Source organism: Mesitornis unicolor, unplaced genomic scaffold (genome assembly GCF_000695765.1).
Source record: "Mesitornis unicolor isolate BGI_N332 unplaced genomic scaffold, ASM69576v1 scaffold5440, whole genome shotgun sequence".
In the NCBI taxonomy this organism is placed as follows: Eukaryota; Metazoa; Chordata; class Aves; order Mesitornithiformes; family Mesitornithidae; genus Mesitornis; species Mesitornis unicolor.
Genome location: NW_010160142.1, coordinates 1 through 24,024, shown reverse-complemented (window position 1 = coordinate 24,024; position 24,024 = coordinate 1). Strand labels below are relative to the sequence as shown.

The window sequence follows — 24,024 nt, the reverse complement described above, 5'->3', positions numbered from 1 at the left end:
ACCAAAACAAAAGCTCCAAAGCTCCAATGTCTACAACTGAAGGAAATATCTACACTGTAGGGATTTGAAACTATTTTTATTTTGTGTACCTGTCTTCTCTTGAGCAACTTATAAAAACTGCCTTTTTTTTTTTATTTCAATAACTTTATAATATAGAAGTTTCCAGACAATTATGTCTGTGGGAAAACTGGTTACTAAGTATCACTAAAATTTTTCAAACTGTAAATGGTAAAATAAAGGATCCAGAGTATCTAAATTATTAAAGGAGAAAATGACAAAAAAATCCATCCCATTTCAATGAAAGGCAGGTAGGAATATCATGCCCATGATTTATTGTCAGATAGAGCATAAGCTTATAATTAATAAAATTTATAAACAAGTCTACAGAACCTGATGAAATGCATCCACAGGTCCTGAGGGAACTGGTGGATGAAGTTGCTAAGCCACTAACCACTATATTTTAGAAGTCATGGCAGACTGGTGAAATTCTCATTGACTGGAAAAGGGGAAACATAACATCCATTTTTAAAAAGGGGAAAAAGGAAGACTCAGGGAACTACAGGTCAGTGAGTCTCACCTCAGTGCATGGCAAGATCACGGAGCTTATCCTCCTGGAGACTACATTAAGATACATGGAAAATAAGGAGGTGTTTGGTGACAGCCAACACTGCTTCACGGAGGGAAAATTGTGCTTGACAAATTCAGTGACCTTCTACAATGGGGTTACAGCCCTGGTGGACAAGGGAAGAACAACTGACATCATCTACCTGAGTTGCAGTCAATGGGTCAATGTCCAAGTGGACACTACTGACGAGTGGCGTTCCAGAGTGGTTTGTATTGGGAGTGGTACTATTTAACATCTTTGTCAGCAACACGGACAGTGGGATTGAGAACACCCTCAGCAAGTCTGACAACGACACCAAGCTGCATGGTGCGGTCAACATGCTGGAAGGAAAGGATGCCCTTCAGAGGGACCTTGAGATGTGGGCCCATGCAAACCTTATGAAGTTCAACAGGGCCAAGTACGAGGTCCTGCACATGGACCAAAGCAATCCCAAGCACAAATACAGGTTGGGCCGAGAACAGATTGAGAGCAACACTGCGGAGAAGGACTTGGGGGTGTTGGTTGATGAGGAGATCAACATGACCTGGCAATGTCTGTTTGCAGCCCAGAAAGCCATCTGTATTCTGGGCTGCATCAAAAGAAGCATGACTAGCAGATCAAGGAAAGTGATTCTCCCCCTCTACTCCACTTTCATGAGATCCCACCTTGAGTACTGTGTTCAGCTCCAGAGCTCCTAACATAGGAAAGACATAGACCTGTCGGAGTGAGTCCAGAGGAGGGCCACAAAGGTGATCAGAGGGCTGGACCTTCTCTCTGAAGACAGGCTGAGAGAGTTAGGGTTGTTCAGCCTAGAAAAGAGAAGGCTCTGGGGAGATCTTACAGCAGCATTCCAGTACCTGAAAGAGGCCTACAGGAACAATAGGAATGGACTTTTTACAAGGGTAGATAGTGATAGGATTATGGGTAATGGTTTCAAACTGAAAGAGGGCAGATTTAGATTAGACATTAGGAAGAAATTCTTCACTATGAAGGTGATGAGACACTGGAACAGGTTGTCCTGCTGGGGTTGGAACTAGATGATCCTAGGTGATTTTTAAGGTCCCTTCTAACCCAAGCCATTTTTTGATTCTATGAAATGCAAATGTGATGTATTTTCCATCTCTTAAAAAGTTCACGTTGCAATACACTGCCTTGCTCATATAAGTATACATATACACACGTCCTCACACATGCATATACAGACACTATTCTAATTGTAACAGCATAAATCATGATGACCTTCAAGAATAAATACTAATTGATCCATCAGCTATCTAAGATTAATTCTGATGACTGTCATTTGGGAGCTATCACCTGTCAGAGCAGGTTTTTGGGTTTTGTTGTTTGGTTGGGTTTTTTTCCCCTCCAGTAAGCCTTGGATCACTTTCCCTCATATATCACAATTCCCAAAGGTGCAACATGGTTGGTCCTAAAATATTTAGCTTAAAGGTTTTTTCTTCATTTACACTTGAAACAGAAATGGAAAAGAAAGAAGAAAAAGAATCTGTGAGACAACTTTGCAGTAGCACTGCATGGCCAGTATACTGGAGGCTAAGATACAACAATGCACTTTTTTTCTCTGGAAATGAAATTATGAGTTATATATCTACATTTCAAGTATGATCATGACTATCTACAAAGGAAAAATATAGCATAATTTATTTTTACTATGTGGTTTCTGACAAAGGAATTTAGAACTTATAAAATTACAAACCAGCATGTGAATAAATGAAAAACAAGATCTATAGAGTCTAAAGTTCTACACTGCCCAGGAATTATGCAACCCAGTACAAAAACTGTCACTAAGAGTGATTCTTAATTAATGAAAAAAAATGGAAGAATACCCTTTTGTACTTACCATTAGCGAACATTTGAAAAATAACATGAATTTTAGTTAGCAGAAAAGAAGACAAGCACTGATTCTTCGAGGACAAGTCAACAACAAATCCCACAGTACTGTAGCACTTGGAAAAAGAACATTAAAAGGCTTACCAGGGCCTCTGATTTGATTGTTGGCCTGGTCATAAAGTTTGGGTCAGGATGCAGCATGACTGGTTTAGAGACTATTGGTACCCCTGGATGTCGTTGGGTAGGTGGACTTGGTGCAAGTTGCTATGGGGTTAATTTAAGAAAATTACAATTCGCAACATAGTCTGTGCAAATCCATCATTTCACCAAGATGCCACAATACAAACAGTTTCTGGTAATGAATTTAATGACACTAATACAACCAAAGGCTTATGAAATTATTTTAAGATTTACAGAGTAAACAAACCAAGACATAATTTCTCTTGCATCCAAATAGTAGCTTTTTCCCCCTAAACTCTGACTTCACCAGCAAGATTATGGAAAAAAATCTCATCCCTAAATTTGGCATTTATCCCATAAAGGCAATGAACTGAATGAGAAACTTCAGGGGGGAAAAATGCTAAAGCTGAGTGTAAGAACATAGTGAACCTGAAATGAGGTTTTAACTGATCTATGGCTAAACAGATCTTTTAATATGTAATTCACCAGGATTGCAGTGATCAGCTTTCAATAAAGAATTTTAAGTTAACTTATCATGAATTAAGAGCAAGGGTTAGTTACGCTAATTGCCCACCCTTGACTCTACAAAGTACAGATACGCAGAGGCATCCGAGACCTAATCATCCAGCACATACTAACCTGACTGTATGCTTCTTACTCAGTCGAAACTCCCACTGATGTCAAGCAGAGTTTTATTTAAGAAAAAGAGTTCAAAATTGAGCCCCATGGGTTTAGTTTCCGGCTTAACCTCAGCAGCTCTCAGGACCCTCTTATCAATGTTTCTCATAAGAAATGTTATGCATTCCAGATATCACTCATATAGCAGAAGCTGTATCTTCTGAATTTATTTTAATTGATACCAGCAAATAAGTTAAGCCCTTTGGTTTGTTGGGGTTTTTTTCTTTTCTTTTAATATGGGAATTTGAGGGTTGGTTTTTGTCTTTTTTTATTTTCTTTATTTAAATAACTTAAGAAAAAGTTTTGGAACCAGATCTTTGAAAGTCCCTGTGGTTATCCCTCAACTAATGTTGTTCCACACTGCAAAACATATCGTATCGTTAAGTCTTCTGATCTTAGAAGAATCAGCAGGTTCACAGAAATCAACTTGTTAAAGTTGCACTGGAACTGGATGATTTCTCCTGGAGTTGCACAATTTAGAGACAGACATTTCTAGAGTGTTTCAAATTGGGGGAACCTGGCATCTGGCCTTCCTGAATCAAAATCAGTGCAAAGAGTTATCAATCAAATGTTGGTTCTTCTGAGAAGAAAGCTTGCTTCTTAGCATCCATTATGTTTAAAACATAGTTTGGTCCTACCTCCTTTTGTCTGTCTTGATAGATGAACAAAGTATATGCTCTATAACATACAAACATGCAAACCCTGCAAACATGACCCATATGTTGCTGAAGTGTTGAAATATGAAGTCCTCAGACCATAAGGAGTCACTTCCACTACCTGATATTAGGTATCTTGTAACACAGCAATGGATCCACACACATGAATGCAAGTGCTAAATTTAAATAAATTAGCCATGCAGAGTCAAACCCTTGACATTTCCTTGACATTAGCAATACATGGGAATTTTGTAAAACTACAGTCAGTATTAACAACACATGACATACCAGTGGATTGCTTGACACAGGAGATACTTTGCCGACATGGGAGGTGTTTCTTACAACCTAAACAGTTGTAAACAGACTTAGTCCCTAAACAGACTTAGTATCAGGTTCATATAAAGTATATATATAAACAATAATTTTGAGGAACGGATACAATTTATACCAGATATTTAAATAGTTAGTTGCCAAGAATGTATTGGACAGGATTTTATTCCTTTTGTCAGGTATTTGTTCAAGCTGAATTGGAAATTAAACTATCTGAGGGGAAAAAAAACAACTGCAACATTGAGAAGATTTACCAGTTTGAGTAATACTAGAAAAGTAAATTCATAGAACAATAGTTGTCTTATTTTTGGCTGCAGCAGGCATAAACACAAGGCCTTTTATTGCTGAAGAATAAATACACTGCTTCTACTTATCTGTGATGTTAAAAATTGACTTTTTAAAAAGCAAGGATAAACTCTCCAGCTTCTGATTTTCCTTCCACGTCTGAAACCACATCAGGAATACTGGGTTATCTACTTATAAACAAAGCAGCTTTGGCTCAGTATTAATACTTCATTAAGAGCTTAGTTCTTTCCTCATATAAACTAATTATATCCAGTGAAAATTGGCATTTTTGAAAGAAAAGGTTTTGTTGTTGTTGTTGCCTGATGCATTTTTCTTCCATTATTAACCTCTTTTCTTCAACGCATCTAGCAGTGAAAACCTGACAGAAACATATATTGGAATATGTGGGTTTAGGGTCAGATCCAGCATGGCAGTTCTTGTATTACTTCTTTTATCTGAATACTTTCAAATCGTGTTAGGAGAATGTATTTCTCCTGCTAGTATTTTGTACACTTGTGACATTTCACATCATTCTGCAAATAACTTGGGAAACCTGTTATCCATAGGAGCACCTGACACCTCCATTTCAGTGGGTATAGCACATTCTTGGCACTCCAGACACATAAACCATATAGATTAAACACTATCAGAGGTCTACTTAAATTGATAAGAAGAGATTCATAGTTCACATTAAGGCAATTATTCACGCAGAAATAATCTGCCAGTTTTTCATTATTAATTTGCATGTCCTTCCCCACTCCAACCAGAACTATGCACAAGCAAAGTCTAGTATATCTAATTAAACGTGCAAAAAAAATTTAAATCAACAAAGTCAGTCAATCCATGCAGAAAACTGTAGGAAAGAAGTGACCACATGGGAACCTCTTCTACTGTACAAAACAAGCAAGAATCTTTTGCCATAAAAATGAGTGCATGGGGGGGGGGGTTATGATGAAACAACTGCCCTTAGCAAAGGGAATTATGATGAAACAGTTGCTATTTCTCTCTTAAAGTGAAACATGGCACAAGATTTCATCTATTTGATCTTTTGGACTGAGATTGTAACAAGGAGAAAGTCAGACCATTTTCTCAGTTAAATCCCTAACTTCCATGTGTCCAAAAAAAGGTGAAACCTGATTAACAACTCTTGTTCATTTATCAGCATTTTACTGGTAATTTGTACTGTGTTGAGGTTTTAGAAGTTTGAGCTGCTCATTTTAAGCCAATTTTTTGTCCACTCTTCTTGCCTAACAAAGCAATTTATGACATATTAAGAACACTTTCAAAAGTCACTTTCACTACACAGATATTCTTCTCAAATATAACTATGAATTCAATTGGCTGTCTGCCATTGTTTTTTGACTTTTTTGTTGGTATTTTGTTTATTTTTAAATCTTTAAACACTTAACTCCAAATTGTCTTTCTATCTGATACATTCTGCCCAAGGTACCTGCATGTGGTAGGGTTACAATGCAGGGAGAAGAGAGAAAACCCTCTCTACTTAAATTTAGTAATAATTAAAATAAAATTACCTGTGGACTGCATTCACTACTATGAAACAATGAAACCATCTCATTGCTTCTTTTAACATTGCATATAGCAGATAGGCAGATTCAATGCATAAAGTGCGTGATGGAGCAGGGGAAAGAGACCAGGCAGGGGAATGGTGGGGGTGCATGCATCCAAACAGATCATGAGGTCACCTGGGAAGCTGGTGTTACTGCAAGGGCTGGACCTCTTGTAAGCGGGACATTTGATGTAGGAAGTGGATGAGCTGATGATGCTGGAGTAACAGTGAGGGGTGGTGGCGCAGGCAGTGCCACACGTTGTTTAGGCTTGTCAACTTCATCTAAGTTTATATCGTCAAGATCGGTGGTATGAAGCTGCAGGCCACCGGCAAAACGCCGCATTGATGTGGCAGAAGGAGAAGCAGAAGGACGTCCACTTGCCAACTATGTGCAACAGAACAGAAATCTGCCTTAACAGTACATCTGCCTGCAACAGCTCTGAAGAAATTAAGAAAAGAAAAATCTCCACAAAAAAACCTGCATGGAGTCTTCTGGAGGTAAAATCATAGGATAAATCACAGATAACACAATTCTTGTCTCTCTAGCTCTTATGAAGAGAAAGTAGGAATTGTTCCTTGCACAGGTGGTTATATAAAAGGAAAGAAATTGAAGATGGGCCATGAAATTCCATATCATTAACAAAGGGAAAGGGCCTAGAGTCTGGTGTAAACATAATCAGACATTAATACAAGAGGGAGAAGTAATCTTAAGGAGCTATTAAAAGAAAAAGTTTAGGGTGCTATGAAATTCAGATCCTCAGGTGGTTCTGGACCTTCTAATTTCTGTTAATCAGCACGAGATCCATTGTGGGGCCAAAACTCCAGATTTTGAATATAATGAGCAGCTTACCCAAAAAATAATTTTGGGTGTGTGAAGAAGGCATTAACATATGCTGCAGAGTTGGTAACATTTCTTTTATCAGTGATCACACTGAGGTATTTAAGAAAATCCAGTTCATATTCTTTCATTTTGCTATTTTGTAAACTCAGGTGGTGAAATGCTAAAGAGATGAGCTGCCCTACAGACACATGCATCTTAGTTTAATATGATAATACTTACCTCAAGTGGGTATCTCTGTTGACATGATTTGGGATTTCCTTATCTGCCACACTTGCCCTTTGGTATTAAAATCTAGGTTTGTCTTTGGCAGAGGTCAAGACATCCTGACTGCTCTTGTATCCAAGTAGCAGTTCAAGTCTATGTTACCTGTATGTTGTTCAGCTGCATCTATCCCTCAGAAGCACTCTGGTTTTGTGTTTTACGTGAGTTTAATTGATTGAATAGAAGAATTGTAATAGATACAACAGTGATTTCAATCTGCAACATTCCCTCTTACTTTACAAAGTAAGGGGGACAAAGATAAGAGTAGCAGTGAGAGAAAACGCAGCATAATCATCCCACTGCCCTAGAGAACTGCACTGAGGAGCCACATGGACCTGAGCCTGAGACCAGAAAGAACAGAAGACCAGCTGCTTTTTTCAGAGCTGCTTCAAATTGACCAGAAGGAAATTCATGTGCGAGTGTTCCCCAAGGGTCCCCTTTGTGATTGCAATTTCTTGGGGATCCCAGGGGAGTTCAGTAGATTGCAGTGTTCCTCTTGAAAGCAGCTGTGCTTGGAAGAAAGCCAGAGCAGCAGGATGGTGGGAAAGCCTCACTCCACATCTAGAACCATCAGGCTCTAAGGCACAATCACTATCTGCAACTCTCTTCACTTAAAGCAGAAAACCAAATCCTATTCTTCAGGAGTTTCATATCTTTTTGTCATTTTCTCAGCCTGTACCTTTATTACATGCAATGCAAGAAAGCATCCAAGAGCTCATCATCAATGACGTTCTTATTTGCACAGGATACTAAAAAAAATGACTGGGTATTCTAGTCTCAGTTTTATTATTGATAGTATGTCCTACCTAGACCAATAAAATAAAGCCCACAAGCTAATAAAATTGTTAATTTTGTGGTGATAACATACTTAGACAGGACAAAATAAAAAGCTCATTTAAATAATAATAATTTTTTTAAAAATCTGTAAAATATAGGAATAGCAAGTGCTATAGATTGTAATTCATCAAGTATTGACATTTTTTCCTCTGTCATAGAACGAAGACTATGAGGGAAAGATCAAGACAGATTTTTCTCTGGTAAAACCTGTTGCTGTTAGGAGAAAACTAGTGAGTTATTTTGAGATCATGCAAAATATGAAGAAGCCAGAATTTTACCTCAGGAGACTCATTCTCCACAGAAGAAATCTGTTCTAACCGTGTCTGACAAAGTCTTTCCACCCAGTGCTGCACCTTTTCTGATTCTTCCAAGTCTTCTCTTTCTGTCTCAGACACCTTAGCCATAACATCAGTGCATGAAAAAGGTTATAGGTATAGCTATAATACAAATATGCTTCAAAAGTATGAAATGCCATTTACATTAGTTTAAAAAACAATTATGGTTTTGAGAATTATTTCCTATCTTGCTGTCTTTCATTAAATTCATCACTCCACATGGACACTCATTAACTCTAGAGATATCCTTATTTGGGCAAAAACTGACAATAGAAGCAAGCAAATGTGGGAACACAGTTTTGCAGTGAAACAGCTATCATTTATAACTCCATTATCTTTGACATAATTAAACAAGTGTACTGCTATGATAATTCCACTAAGGATTCGGCTAATTTTCTTTCAATATAATTTTGCACTTGATAGAAGAACAACATACCTCTTGCACAAGACGATTTATTTTCAGTTGTTTTTCTTTCTCCAACATTCCTTCTTTCTCTTTGGCAAGTTTTTGTTCAAACTCCATTTCCTTTTTATTCTTCTTCTGTTCACACAGACTGTCACTTTTTGATTTCTTTCGTTCTTTCCCTTTCTGGGAAGTTTTGGTGGTTTGGGGTTTTTTTGTTGTTGTTTGTTTTGGTTTTAGTTAAACAGATTTTTACATCAGCTAAAAGCTTTTCAAACTTCAAGCTCCGTACATGAGTGCCTGCCTTGAAAATTTAATTACAGACTGTGCAAGTTTGGGGATGTTTTTTTAAAAGAAAATATAAAGTCCACTTCCCCAGAAATTTGCAGGAAATTATACCTTATTTGGAGGGCCTTTGCACATTAACATAAGTTGGAAAAGATTGGACAATTCAACTTTTTTGCTCCTCTGCATAGTTAAAACATTAGGGCACACAGGCCCCTTACAAAAGTTTGAATAGTCAAACAGTTCTGGTTAGGCCTTGATTTGCCATCTCTCTGTTCTGGCATGTTTATATAAATACAAGACTGACTGCTTTCAGGTGACAGATGCTCATGTAAAGGAAGATGTGAATAATCTACGCATAAAACATCTTCATGCATATGTCCTAAAACCAGCATTGCATGCCTTAATATAACCAAAATAAGCAATTACAAAGGAAAGGCTTAGATCAGTGCAGAAACTGAATTGCTCCCAGGAAAGAACACTATATAATGAAGACCAAGTAGCTCCTACAAGCACTGGATAAAGTCTACTCACATGAGTGAACTACTACAGCACAAAGCAACTCTAAAAATACAACCAAAGGGAAAAACTACAGTCTTTTTGGATCCTCTGTTCCTGTTGACTTCTAAATGCATTCTGCTCCTTATTTCTGCTTCAACTTCATCTCACTTCCACTACCCTCTCCGTTTGTACTGGTAGGGCCTAGTTCATATTTGAAAGCCCATGCTTTCCTTCTATACAACAAAAAGAAAAAAGGAAGAGCAACTGGCCACTTATTACACATATTTAGACTTTTCAGGGAGAAATCCCAACTGTACTGACTTTCACACAAATTACAGATCCATGATGATTTACAGTCGCTAGCAGTACAAAATGGTATCAGAATGTACCACCACTTCCTATTCTCTATTGAGGAGAATATGCATTTTCTGTCCACACAGAAGGTTAAAGAGTCTGGAAAGGTGACACAAACACTACACCTGTCAGATACAATCCTGACCTTGTCAGAGAGGGATTGTATCCCTCATCTCTCAGGAGACAGATAGTCTTTGACTTCAGTTAATTACCATCAGCCATCACAAAAAAAAACCAACCCAAAAAACAACAAAACACACAATACAACCACAAAACCACTAGAATATGGCTAATACACATTGAAAGAAATAAAGAGAATAAAGCAACAACAGGAACAAAGTATTTGAAACTCTAATAACTGGAAATTGCAACACTCAAGCAGCAACTCTACAGAAACAAAAGTATTTCATCAAGCTTAGAGATTTTCAATTGTTTTTTCCCTATTCTGTGAGATGTATATGCCTAGAAGCCTTTTGCCTTCAGCACTGCTCTTACTGAGACATTTGCAAAGGTATAACCAGGAACTGCATCCTTGGTTCTCAGAGAATTTTTGTCTCTGTAGGGTTTGGGGTTTTTTGGTCTTTTTGTTTGTTTGTTTATTTGTGGGGTTTTTTTTAAACATTATTCTGAGGACTTTTGGAGAACATAAAGACATGCACTTCCTACCTGTACTGAACACCTTCTGCAAAGTACTGACATGCAAAGTACAGCTGGCAGGACTCAAAAAGTCCAAGGTATTCAAAAGGACAAACTCTTAAGTAGATGCATCCCAAACACATTTTAAGTTGTGCATATTTAAAAAAAAGATGCATTAAAGTATAAATAATGTCTAGTAATACCAGAGAGGAAGAAGAAGGAAAGAGAGGAATTAGAATTGAAATGCACAGCAAACAAATTCACGTATCAAACTTTGTACCTTGCGAATTGTAGGAAATTTTCCTTCATACCGATAAAACCATCCAAAAGCTACAAAAAGGTAAAGGAAGAGTTTTTTGAAGAAAAGTCAAAGGCTGGTTCAGATTCAGATCAATCTGTGCTGATACATGTAACTGATTAAATTTTATTTGAAGGTACAACACAAAGGTTCAATATTACAAGACAAGTTCTTAGATGACTTCTTGATCAATTGTGCCAGTCACAAGTTACTCTTATTTTGCTGATACACATTTTATGTTAAGCAAAGCAAATCCAACAAGTAATCTTCATCCAGAACCATACAGCCATATGCATTGCTAAGGTTTCTATGGTTACAGTCCTACTTTACACTAGTTTTCACAAGGCTTCTTAAAACGAAACAGGTATTCAAACTCATTCAAGCTATGACAGAACACAGTGGCATTTGAGGAGACAAGAAAAGCTCCATTTCCTAGGATAAGCTATTTCAAGTCAAGTGTACAAATATTAAAAAAAACACATTGCTAAGTAAAAACATACAAGAGAATGTTACTGTCATTTTATATAAGAAACACTGATAACACACAGAGTTCTCAGTACAATCCACCTTTCTGTAGGATTTACGGATTTTGTATTTGTATTAAGGTACCTTTAGAAAGCAATGACAGCAATGATGTCATAAACTTTCATCATTTACCAAAGAACCAGACATTTTCGCTAGCAAAACCAAATGATCAGTTCAATGTCAAGACTGACTGTCAGGAGGAAGGGAAACTCAGGAAGAATTAGAATCAGGATAGGAAGTTGAGGCTGAGCAGCAAACCTGTTTGTCCTGCTTCATGATCATTTCATCCATGTCATCTGTTTCAAGTTGGTCTTGTGCAACTCCCTTTAAATCTACTAGAGAAACAAAGGAGGAAAGGAGTGAGGAGATAGAATTGACAGTCTAACTGGAGGTTCCCATGAAATGAAAATAGAGATCAGCAATGTGTGACTAGAAGTTTCCATTAAATAAAAAGAAGTTAGCAACAGGATATTTATCCACATAATTGAAAAAAATACTGAGCTCCTTCTTAAATCAAATCGGTTTCCTAACTGCACAGCAGTTAGGATCTGTGTATAGCAAATTTGTCTGTTCTGCTATGAAGGGAAGCCTGCAGAGGTAAGTGGCTTTTCCTGTAATTAAAGCACCAGCAGTTCTGGGATATCTGACTGAAATAAAATTAGTCCTCAGACTAAAAGAAGAGATTCCATATCTATCTTTTCCAGTTAGAAGCAAGCAGACAAAAATATTCAAAACCCTAATCTCCACACTGATTTAGAGTAAGGAAGAATAAAAAAAGGTAAAAATAGGAAGAGTACAAAGTGCATTCATTCACTCCAAGTGAGACTGGAAATCTAGTACTAGTATTCTACCTTCAAACACTACCTCCCAAGATCCCTTCTCAAATATAAAAATGAAGTTAAATTATTTGCTGATACAATCAATGCAGAAAGCTCAAAGCTAATTCCAAATTAAAGAAAACAAACACTTGTCTCCCCTTCTTACCTTCATTTTCAAAAGTAACAAAACTCTGCAACAAAATGTCCATAAAACCTAAAATATTACTTATTTAAATTATTGTAAGTATCTTACTTATTTTAAGTAATACTTTCTTCACTCAGATGAATGCATTCATACATATGTAATGTAGGATTTGATTAGCAGCTTGTGCACATGGACACAAAAACATAATCATGTCTCATATAACAAATGCAGCACTAGTTCCATTTAGCCACACAGAGGAAATTAGCACAAGACGCAAGAACTGCTCTGTGCAAAGTCTGCGAAGCAAAACATTGAACAGAAACAACACGGAAAGCAATTCATCAAAACCCCAAGCTAAAGTGGTTGACACTTCAGACAATTTCTTAGCGAGTTTTTTTAAAAAGTTCTTTTTCTTGATGCTGATGATTGTTTAAAAATATGACTGAGTGGATGTAGCTTTTGTGAGCTAGGTACCTGACAGATAAGAGCTATTAAATTAATCCATAATATGTTTCCTGTTTTCTGAAAATAACCAAGTCATGGCTAGCTTGGCTTGGACACAACCTGCTTATATACTACATACAGCTCAGTGATGTGTGTGAAACAAATACTTTCCCTAGGAAGCAGACTGAAATTAGTTACCTACTTTTGTGTTTGGAACGAGGGGCAGAGTGTACTTCTGCAGTTACAGTTTTCAGAGATTTCGGCATTTCTTTAGGACCCCAGTCTTCTTCCCACTCCTTCTTAAATTTCTCTTCCTCTGCTGTTATTCTATAGGGAAAAAAAATCCAGCTAAGAATTCTGAGTATAAAAACGAGAGCATCAATACAAATTCATGACAACTGTTTAGCATTCAGTATGGGTTATCTCTTTAATATAAAGCACAATAAACTGCCTCTGCCTCAAATCAAATTCCTTTCATCACTCTAAGCTTCATTTACTAAGCTAATTTGTAAAATATAATGCAACTGAGTAAAATATTCTTATTGAACCCTGACACCTCTAAAGCCAGTTATATAAATACCTGCACAGATATTAAGCCCAGAATGATACAATACTGACTGTCACCTTAACTGAAGCCAAAATCCATCTCTCACCTAATAGTTTTACATTTTTAGAACTGGGAAATATCTATTTAGAATATTCATCAGTTTTAACAGAAATACTAATTGTCAGAACATCCACCACATGCCTAAATCGGATGTTACAATGGTAAATTGTACTCAAAAAGTGTGTGTCTTATTACTATATCATGTGGTCATTTTGATGATTGCTTCCTAAGCATATAATCCTAGGCTACACTAAAAAGGGACTCTTAAAATAAACTAAATACTGATGAGATACAAACCATGTTACACTCAGCACTCCAGGAAATTTCATAGAAGGTCCCTAGAAAGGCTCCACGATCAAAAAAAGGACATTTGGAGGGAAAATTCAGTAAATCCCAACTAGGTCACAGGACAACTGCCATATAACCTAAAAGCTTCTAGCTTCATATATGGTGCCTTTAAGTGATCCAAGATTTACTCTTGGCTGTTGCTTGTCTTGAACTAGGAGACTGATATATGACGCCAAAACTTACCAGGTCTCAGGTATATATATGTTGCTATTTATACTTGGATTATCTTTTGCATCTCTAAATTAGTTAAGGTAAATTTTAAAAATATCTACATGTTGTCAAATCACACAGATCTGCAGCTGAGGTCAGCATTTAAATTTGCAGACACAGTCAACAGCAGGAAATATTGGACAGAATGCTTAGATTGGTTATTATATTTCATTTTAATTTTTAAAAATGGGGTTACAATATAACTTGAAGTACACAGAGTTAAGGACTTATGTCACTTAGGCACATTTGACTTTTTTTCCTAAAATGTATGCAGGATACTAATAAAGAGCACAGCGACCTTATACAAGGAATTCTTGCAGACAGTATTTTAAAAATGGAGCAAAGGTTCATCCTCACAAACTGTTGATACAAGAAAGCATTATGTTCTAGAGAAACTCCCTGTCTGCAGTTGCTTATTAAATCTAAGCTTTACAATATGTAAGTTCCTCTACTATCATCCTCCCTATCCTACACCAAAGAGATTGACACTAACTTAGCCAGTTTGGGTTGTAATATAGAAAAGCTGAAGTGCTTGAGCGGCACTTGGAAATAATAGAAGGAAAACACACTAGACCTTACAATGATCAGCCCTCAAGGCAGACTAATCATGAAAGTCCTCGCTGAGTAAAGAAACACTTAGCTCAGAAGGTTTACTGCAGATAGCAAACATTCACTATAACAGACAGCCAATCCAGATTTGGAGAAAGGAATCGTTCTTTACCTGTGATGGTCTGCTTTTACAGCAGCTTTCCACAGATACTGCAGGCATTTCTACAGCAGACCACAATAAAGAGCAGGATGTTATCTATTCCCCAGGAATTAGAAAAGGAAAATGTGAAAGAATTCATCCATATGCTGCAGTACAGCCCACAGGAGGCCTATCAGAAGATTCTTCACTTGTGACAGCTGAGGAACATATTCCCTTCTGCACCTCACCGATTCAGAATACCCTGTACTTTCTCTATCAGAGAATTTTAGCTAATACAGGTGCATGTAAAGGGACTTAAGTGTATGAATATGAATTAAAAACTGTCCAAGATGTCAAAGATGCAAAGCTGAATACCTCAGGGTCAATCTTCGCTCTAAAAGGCTGCATCAAAACAGATATTGTGCAATTTCACAGTATCTTTAATGCGATTGCCGAATGTAATTTAGAAGTGAAATTCATCAATGTGATAACAACATTATACTGGTTAATTTTAACATTTCAAATGTAAAACAATACTTAAGTTACATTTATAGTACTGACCTTATTATGATACAGTCTTACAATGTGTCTATCGCAGATATCTAAAACCAGAATAGACTGCAATAATAAAAATCGTATTCCCTAAATACATAGGTTATAGAACTTCCTGCTTTCAGTGACAGTTTTAATTTAATTCTCTCCTTAGAAAAGCAAAAGCCTACTTAAATTATGATAAATTAGATTTCTACTCAAGACACCACCATATAGTCCTTATTTTAGTCTAAATCTACACAGCTTCTGTTTTCAGAACTGTCTGATAGACTGAAAAGGATATTAAATCCCACACTGTGTACACTCTTGCAGACGATGAACAAACCACCTGTTTTTCTTTTTTTTCCTTTTCTTCTTTTCTAAGTGGCTATGTTATCAAGCCTCTGAGTATATGCATGCTTTCCAACTCTTTAGTCATTCTTCTCTGTTTCTTCCCTGATCCCTTTCCATACAGTATTAATTTCCTTTTCCTGTTAGTTTTAAATGTAGTGGTTCAGTGACAGCAGAAGAGTTCTGAGACACAGAACTCCCTTAATCTTGTTTCTTTATACATTCATAACACTTCTAAAATTTTAAAATTACACCACCAATTTAAAGTTTTAAAATATGTTATATTTCACTTTGAATTTATTATCACCATAACCCTCGTGTTTTCCAGGTGCTGATTTTCAGATCAGCTTCCTGTTCTGTGAGGTGTACTTCTCAAATGCATTGGATCCTACATTTAGCTAAATGGTAATATATACAATTTTATTAGAAAAGAATACACAGAATGTTTTCAGCCAGATCTAATATATAAGGACCATTTTTCAGGCAGCATATTGCCTATGTAGGTTTTTACTTACTGCTCTATTTCTCTTCGATATCTCTCTTCTTCCTCTGCAGTCTTCTGGGACATCTCCAGTTTTCTTCTATAAGAGGAATCAGGACGCAATGAGGAAAAAAAAAATACTATCTGAGTAAGAACTTGCACAAATTGTGTCAGCAGTAAAAGATACAGACAGTAAATACACATGCACTGGGGAAAATTGCTCCTTTTTAAAAGTCAAGTTTAAGATACCAAGGGTTCAATATACTTTCATAGGAACTCTGAGGACATTCATGACCATCTGGATAATAACAGCATATCATTTACTTAACTCTGTAAGTCACTATATCCTTCTGAGACAGTTCCATGGTGTGTTATTGTAAGAGTATAATTTTTTTAACTGTCCTGCTAAAAATAAAGGATGAGGAAATGGCACCATGAAAATAGGTGAGTATCACATTGAATCATAGGTGTAGGAGAGTCAGGGAACAAAGTGACCCTTCTACTCAAAATCTGTTTGAATGGTATCAGTTTTGGAAACCCACAATATCAAAAGCACCACAGGATAAGGATGAGATAATCTAAGTTGGGAATCTTCTCACAGTTGTTTCTGTCTTACACATCCTTTCTAAATCCAAGCTAAATTTTTCAGACTGTCCTATGCAGAGTCCTTACAATCTCTCTTTCTCTTGCTGCTCTTTGATGATTTTGTTAGTCTCCAGTGCAAGCCGCTTCTGATGCATTAACTCCTGACGTTCTTGCTCACGGAGACGTGCTTCTCTCTGCCTTTCTTCTTCCGTCATGAAGAGCTCCTTTCCCTGGAATCAGAACCGCCACCAAATCATTTGTGAGACTTTCACAAAGGTAGTGCTTCTAGGTAATAAATCAAAACTGACTACATACTAGCACGTCTGCGATTTCCTCATGCTACTTTTCTGAGGAATGCTGTCTGTAAGACCCTGAAAGACTTGACCACTTCTTTCCACAGAGCTACTCAGGTTTCAGTCTCAAAATTATGATATGCTAAAAACCTCAGAAGAGGCATGCAGCTATTAAAGTCAGAAACAACGATATAGGGGTCAAGTCAAGGACATGCTCAGTGTATTGCCCATTAAAAAAACATACTTTCTTGAAATCTAACTGAGCAAGGCAATGATAGAGAACAGCACACTGAATTAATCCCATTGTGGAAGACAACTCCACAGTTACTGTGTTTTAATGCCCTTGTGCCTGGCTGCTGTGGAAATGTACTATCATTCAGGGAATGTATACAGCCAAAAGGATATATAGTTGATGTGTTTCAGTTGTTTCTGTTCCTGTTTAATTTGCTTTACAGTTAAGACACTGTTTTCTATTCAAGAAAGGTATTTCCAAGGTGCTATTTGTGGAACACTTGATAACATTTATCTAATTTACATTACTGAAATTAAAATCCCATGTTAATTAGGAAGGCAGAATTCCAGAGTATCTAAGGCTCAAGGTAGACAGCTTGAACAAAAAAGGGCAGGGAAGAATGCCTTTGCATCATGGTCTTTGCTGACTGAAAAACAGGAGTAGAGAAATTGTTTACTTTTGCAACCTCTTCTTCAGTACAAAGATGTGTATCGAGCAAAGGAGAGACATGCAAGGTGAAGTAGGATGGTACAGAAGAATTCCATAGCAAAAATTCACCATTTTAAGGATGCAATCTCAGTGGTACATGCTGGAGTAGATCTCATCTCTTCTAACAGATAGTAACATATCTGGGAGTTAAAACTAAGTCCTTGGGATGTTTTGTTTCTGGAGCTTAAAGTAGCCTGGAGCATTTGTTTGAACAACGCTTATGATGCCTTTGGGAAACTGCATCTTTCGTTACTGTAAGAGCAGTTCAATTATATTATGAGTTGCTGCACAGTATAGATGAGCCCTTAGGAAGTAGCTTAAAAGATTTATTAAATTTTGTTTTCGCAATTTAATTCAGTTGCAAGGCAGTCAGAAAATACCACCTTTGATTAGTCTATGGAACTTGATTATTCTCCTGTATACAACTATTCATTTTACTATAAGGATTAAAGAAGTAAAAACATTAAAAGATTTATTGAAAACCACACTGAACTCAGTGGGAAAACTTAATTTCTGCTGGCTTTAGATTAAGTCCCAAAGGTGTATAGTTCTGTTGTACAAAATAGTGGAAATTAAACTTGGACAATTTTCAATTAGCTGATACAATGAAAAGATCAGATAAATAGTTACACAATTAATTTGGAATAAGAGTAATACGACAGCTATTCACAAGGAAAAATTAATTTACTCCAATCCAGTTCACCTTTCATGTTTCAGCAGAAGCAGCTATCTATTAGAACAGCAGCTCTCAAACATGAGAAACCATTACAATAAAGATAATTTCCATTCCTTGTCAAAGGGCTGGCTTTGCACTGGCCCACAGTCATGAAAGTGTTTTATTTGAGAATGCTATGGACGGTTAGCAATGAAATACTCAAAAGCTACTCAACGCTGCCCTGGTTTGACAGAATTTAGTGGTATAGACATTATAATGAAACACAGCTTTACTTATATATTTATTTTTACAATTTATTTGCCCACACGGTAATTTTCATGAATGTTCTGCTTTTATAAATATAATACTTACAGCACCTGCTACCACAGAGATAGTCAAAGTACGACTACTTTTGAGCACTCTGACAGCCTGTAAATTAAAACAAAGCAAAAATCAGTCTGAACTAGGTGATAAAAGGCCTGTATATATAGGGTGAAAGATGCTGGTTGTCAAGGCTGGAATTTCCAGAAGACCTAGCTGAACTAAACAGGGAGGGAGGTATTAAAATCTCCAAATTCACATGTTCAGTATACAACCTCTTTGGTTAAGTACCCCAATATCAAAACGTATTTTTTTCATCTAATAAAATCAGACAGATGCTTAATAAGCTGACAACTATGTATCTGGAGAATCAGGAAGACTTGATCTTACCTCTTTATGATCCACATTAGAAAAGTCCACTCCATTTACCTCGACAATCTGATCACCGACCTAAAAGAGTTAAACCTAAACTTTACTACAGATGCTACATTAGCACATATATTGAATGAAAACGTAAGATATACTATCATTCTTTATACAATATTTATAGATATTGACAGAGTACAAGGGGAACAGACCAGAAACTGGCCAGGCCTGCCCGTCCTCCCATATTAGCATTTCCTATTGCCACTGTTTGATACTGAATGCTAAGCTCAATGGACTTACTGGTCTGATCCAGAAGGGCACTTTCTCATGTTTTTAAAATTTTGGAAGCTTACTTCATTTGAAGTGTAACCTCACAGTAATTCTGTTCCATGGGAAAACAACTCGCAGCTAGTGACTTTATAGTGACTCACAATCCTTGGAGTAGTCAATACCAGCAATTATTTTCTTGTGGTACCTACCCTGGAAGGTAGCATACTTACCTCTAAGCCCACCTCTGCGGAAAGAGAACCCGGCTTAACATTGCTGATAAAAATGCCTGGTTTTTGTGTCGGACCACTGGAAATACTAGTGCGATATAAAAAACAAACATTTACAGGATAATATCTCTACAATAGCAGTGTAACACAGTGAGAATTCTTAGGTATTTTCTCATGATTTGTTTCTAATTAAAGAATGTTTTTGTGGCATTAGCCTCCTCTGAAACAAACACCAAAATTCGTCAGTACACAAACAATAGTTTATAATCTTATTTTTCTATCTTTCACACCACAAAACTGTGATTTAAGAAAAAGTTAAAAGAAAAATATTCAAGCTTCTTGATTTTTCCTCAGATGTTGAGACTAGCAATATAGTGATCTACACTGTCAAAGGGACTGGGATGCTTATAATATGGGAAAGCAGGCATGTAACACAATGAAGTTGCTTGCACTTTTACTCACTGAACTATGATATACTGTATGTATAATAAAATGTTATTTTTCAGGATTATTTCTAAGAAGCAAGAAAGGTGTTTCAACCAGGGCCAACATCTAGCGTGGAACTTTTAAGCTGCAGTCTAAGCTGACCCCAGACGCAGCAATTATTTTTGTAGATAATATATCCAGCAGGTGATGCTGAACCACCCCTCCAGGTCTGTAAATAATCTTTTAAAAACCTTTACATCTTCAAAATAACATGAAAGAAAATTTATGCTCTATAAATTATTCTGTGCAGGTCAATCTTGATAACTTCAACTATATATTCCTAAATATATAAGAAATCCTACCAGCTGCAAGGATAGGAGTCTGAGAAGCATCTGTTCATACTTCTAAAAAACTTGCAAACTCAGCATTACTTTTTGGAACTGGATATAGCTGTGCAATGAATTCTCAGTTCTGAAAAGGGTCACAGAAAGCAGTCTAAGTTCGGGAGTGAGCTTGACACTGGACAGTGCTGGAACTTCCTATGTCACAGAGCAGCATTACAAATTATTCTAAAATGTAGAAGAATTTAAAAGATCCAATTCCATGACAACTTGGATTTTGTCACTTTCAGCCTGCACTTATTTTTAAATTTAAAATATTTTTCTACTTTTAAGTTCAGAACTTGTAACACAGGTATTTTTGTCTAATAATAAATAATGTGTGCCACAGATATCCTCCTGTTCCAGGTTGCCTTCCTGATCCAGTGTGGATCTCCATTTTCCTGATATCATATCAAGAATGGAAATAACTGCCTTGGATGTCTCACTTAAACCAGTGACGTTAAATAACAAACATGTACCCACCTGCAACCCATGCCTTTTGTACCAATCAAGCTAATGAAGACTTTCTTCTCTTTATTGTCCCTTCCTCCAGAAGAAGCAAGACCAGCAACACTGCCCTTTCCTTCCTGTAGGAGGATTAAAAAAATGCTGCAGATATATCTTTGTGTTGAAGTCTTATCAGGACTACCACAGAACTTCACAAAGCCAAGAACAAACCCTGCCAATATCAAGATAAGAGTCCTCTGAGGCCCTACTGGAGGTAAATGTGAAGTACAGTAATTTCCGGGGATCTGAGGTGAAAGATTGAACTTATCTTCTATTTGGAGAAGATTGTTTAAATAGTCAAACATCATCTTCACAAAAGGGTGAAAGAAAATTAGAGTAAAATGACATGGCAAAATAATCATTTAGATGTTCCCTGACAAAAGGGCTGGAAAAATATTTGATAGTGCTCACTATTTAACTAAGTCTTTCTTCCTGAAAGCAAAAGAATGGCAATTGTGGTCTCTCTTTTCATTGCTGCAACCCATAGAAGTCACTTGCATTCATACCTGTCATTCCTCCACTAATACAGATAAAATAGGCCAAATAATCTGTTAAAGATTTATACAGTAGAACTACAGTCTGGTAAGTTAATAAGCTCAAGCAAAATAAAGTATCAATTAATGAGTAAAAGATATTTCATTTGTATCCTGCCTTTTCCTTAACTAATGATACTAGAATCATTTCATATCACAAAAGATATTTCTCCTAGAACATGTGTAACAAGATATTGCATCATTGAAATACACACAATAACTTCTGTGATAAGGTCAGAGGAGAAAGTATTTCAGAAGCATTACAGATTTCCCAGCAGATATCTTAATAAAATATTGACATCTTACCCCAGAGTCTGACACAAACTGGTCCACATATTGCCATTTAAGGGGTTCATCTGCTGAACTGGAAAGAAAAAGGAATTTAAAATAATGGGGTCAAAATAAATATGAATGTACTCAAAAAGTTGCTTTAAAATGTGGCCTCCTATTTTTCATCCACAAGTTCCTCTGGATACCATTTACAACAACTGGTTTATTTTCCACAGTTTAAATAGAACATCAAACAAGCATGCAAGTATACTTAGGCTAGGTCAAACAAAATTGAAAAGACCCTTCAAGTGGAACAATTTTGGGAAATAATCATAATGACTTGAACAGCTTATATAAATATCTATGCAGAGACACACGTCCTGTTATTAACATTTCTCAAACATTCCATGGAAAATTTCAACTTTCCAACAAAATTTGCAAGAGGACAATAATTTGAATTTTTTCTAAGCTATGAAGCAATCCTCAAACTTTATGTATATAGAGAAGCAATGGAGCTCTCTCAAGCTAGGTGCATCAATAATGAAATCCCCAGGTAATATTCACAAATAACAAGGAAATAGAAATTGGTTCAATTAAGTAGGCAACTGGCATAAAAAGGCAGATTCATCAAAGACGACATCTGACAGCTTATCACAAAGGATGTGACATTTTAATCTGCCACAGAGATGCCCATTCACATATTTTCACATATACAGATAAACACAGTGGTTCTTTGGATATTGTGAAAATGAATAATCTTACTTGATTTCAAATTCAATTCCATTACCTTTTGACCGGTATCATGCCAATATCTGAAAAAGAAAAATACTCTGTTAATTAGCACTTTCTACAGATCATTAGCAATCTATTAACAGCAATCTTTAGTGATACAGGTGATTTTTTAATGTTACTTACGTCTAACTTTTATGGACACTATTTTCTTTGTACGAATGAGGTTTATGACTTCTTCATGTGTGCATGATGAAATGGAATATCCATTTATACGAACTATCTCATCTCCAACCTCAAAAAGGAAAGAGGAAGAAAAAATAAATTGTGAATTAATGTTAATAAGTTTTTAAGCAATGATGGAATCTGGAAATAATTTTTATGCAAAGCTTTGATAATGTTGAGTTCTGAATACTTTTTAAATTTCACACAAGAAGGACAAATTAATGGTCAAATAACAATTTTATAAATAATATCTAGTGGAAACCATAAAAATGAGTCTCTACACATCAGACTTGTACTCCACAGATTACCTTAAATGCAAGCATCTACATTTCATTTCAAATTACTTTGGAGTTATTTTCTTCCTTTATACTTCAGCAATTTAAGTTTGCTTTTACCATATGTTCTCTGAGACACCTTCTTAACTGTTTTGATCAATACAAAACTAAACTTATTCTTACTATTGTGCCTGATTCTGGATTCAGAACAACGCATTATTTTAATGGAATTTACTTCCATTTCAGGTGCAACAGCTGATTAATTACGATAGTCATGTACTAGCATAGTAAATACTTATTCTGGAGTGCAGTAGCATAAGTCTTCTTGGATTATCTACATTAGTACAAAACTGGATGCTACTCATCTGACAGATTCTCAAGTGTTTCACATACACACACACACACACACACATATATATATATGTGGCCTCCATATACATATATGTATACATTTGGCCTCCATGGGTGATAGGGAGCATAGCCAGCTACAGAACAGACTAAGAACATGCACTCTGAATAGCAGAGACAAGACTAGTGTTAACCCTGAGGCAAATTTTGAACAGAGCTCGAATGAAAGCAGCAGTAATTTGCACTCTATCCTCTATCCTAAAGAATTGGCTCTGTGTCTCTGTACAGATATGGGCCCTCTTCGATTATCTTCCAAACCTATGTGCCTTTTCCCTCACAAATTGGGTATACAATGGACTGAAAAGCAACTGGAATTTTTTATTTGGGTTTCAGGAAAAGATGTAGAGGTTTTACTAATATAAAGTGCTCCACCCAAAAAAACCACAAAAAACAAAAACCAAACACAACAAAAACAAAACCAAAAACAAACCAGCCCACTAAAAAAAAAACACCAAAAACCAAACAACGAACCCAAAACAGGTATTCCAGAGGAAAAAAAAAATAATACCAGGTAACTAAGTTCTATTCAACATCTTTATTGATGACCTGGAGGAGGGGATTGAGTCTACCCTTAGCAAATTCACAGATGATGCCAAACTGGGGGGGGAGTGTTGATCTGCCAGAGGGTAGGAAGAAGCTGCAGAGATTGAGTCTACCCTTAGCAAATTCACAGATGACACCAAACTGGGGGGGGAGCATTGATCTGCCAGAGGGTAGGAAGAAGCTGCTGAGAGACCTGGACAGGCTGGGTCAACGGGCAGAGGCCAATGGTATGAAGTTTAACAA

General features: G+C 36.5%; 1 protein-coding gene across 1 annotated transcript in view; it reads right to left on the bottom strand.

Annotated features, from left to right (window-relative positions):
- The window catches only part of USH1C (Usher syndrome 1C (autosomal recessive, severe)), a gene marked incomplete at its 5' end in the record, with an annotated part of 34,591 nt that extends 11,966 nt beyond the window's left edge, over positions 1–22,625 (bottom strand). Inside the window, 15 exons of the mRNA XM_010189012.1 lie at positions 2,597–2,716; positions 6,285–6,533; positions 8,366–8,482; positions 8,859–9,011; positions 10,882–10,931; positions 13,034–13,158; positions 16,082–16,147; positions 16,720–16,862; positions 18,674–18,730; positions 19,013–19,072; positions 19,489–19,573; positions 20,775–20,869; positions 21,638–21,695; positions 22,389–22,413; positions 22,517–22,625. Coding sequence (XP_010187314.1) covers positions 2,597–2,716; positions 6,285–6,533; positions 8,366–8,482; positions 8,859–9,011; positions 10,882–10,931; positions 13,034–13,158; positions 16,082–16,147; positions 16,720–16,862; positions 18,674–18,730; positions 19,013–19,072; positions 19,489–19,573; positions 20,775–20,869; positions 21,638–21,695; positions 22,389–22,413; positions 22,517–22,625 — 1,512 coding nt within the window. The remainder of the gene's footprint in view (positions 1–2,596; positions 2,717–6,284; positions 6,534–8,365; positions 8,483–8,858; positions 9,012–10,881; positions 10,932–13,033; positions 13,159–16,081; positions 16,148–16,719; positions 16,863–18,673; positions 18,731–19,012; positions 19,073–19,488; positions 19,574–20,774; positions 20,870–21,637; positions 21,696–22,388; positions 22,414–22,516) is intronic.
- Between the last annotated feature and the right edge of the window lie 1,399 nt (positions 22,626–24,024).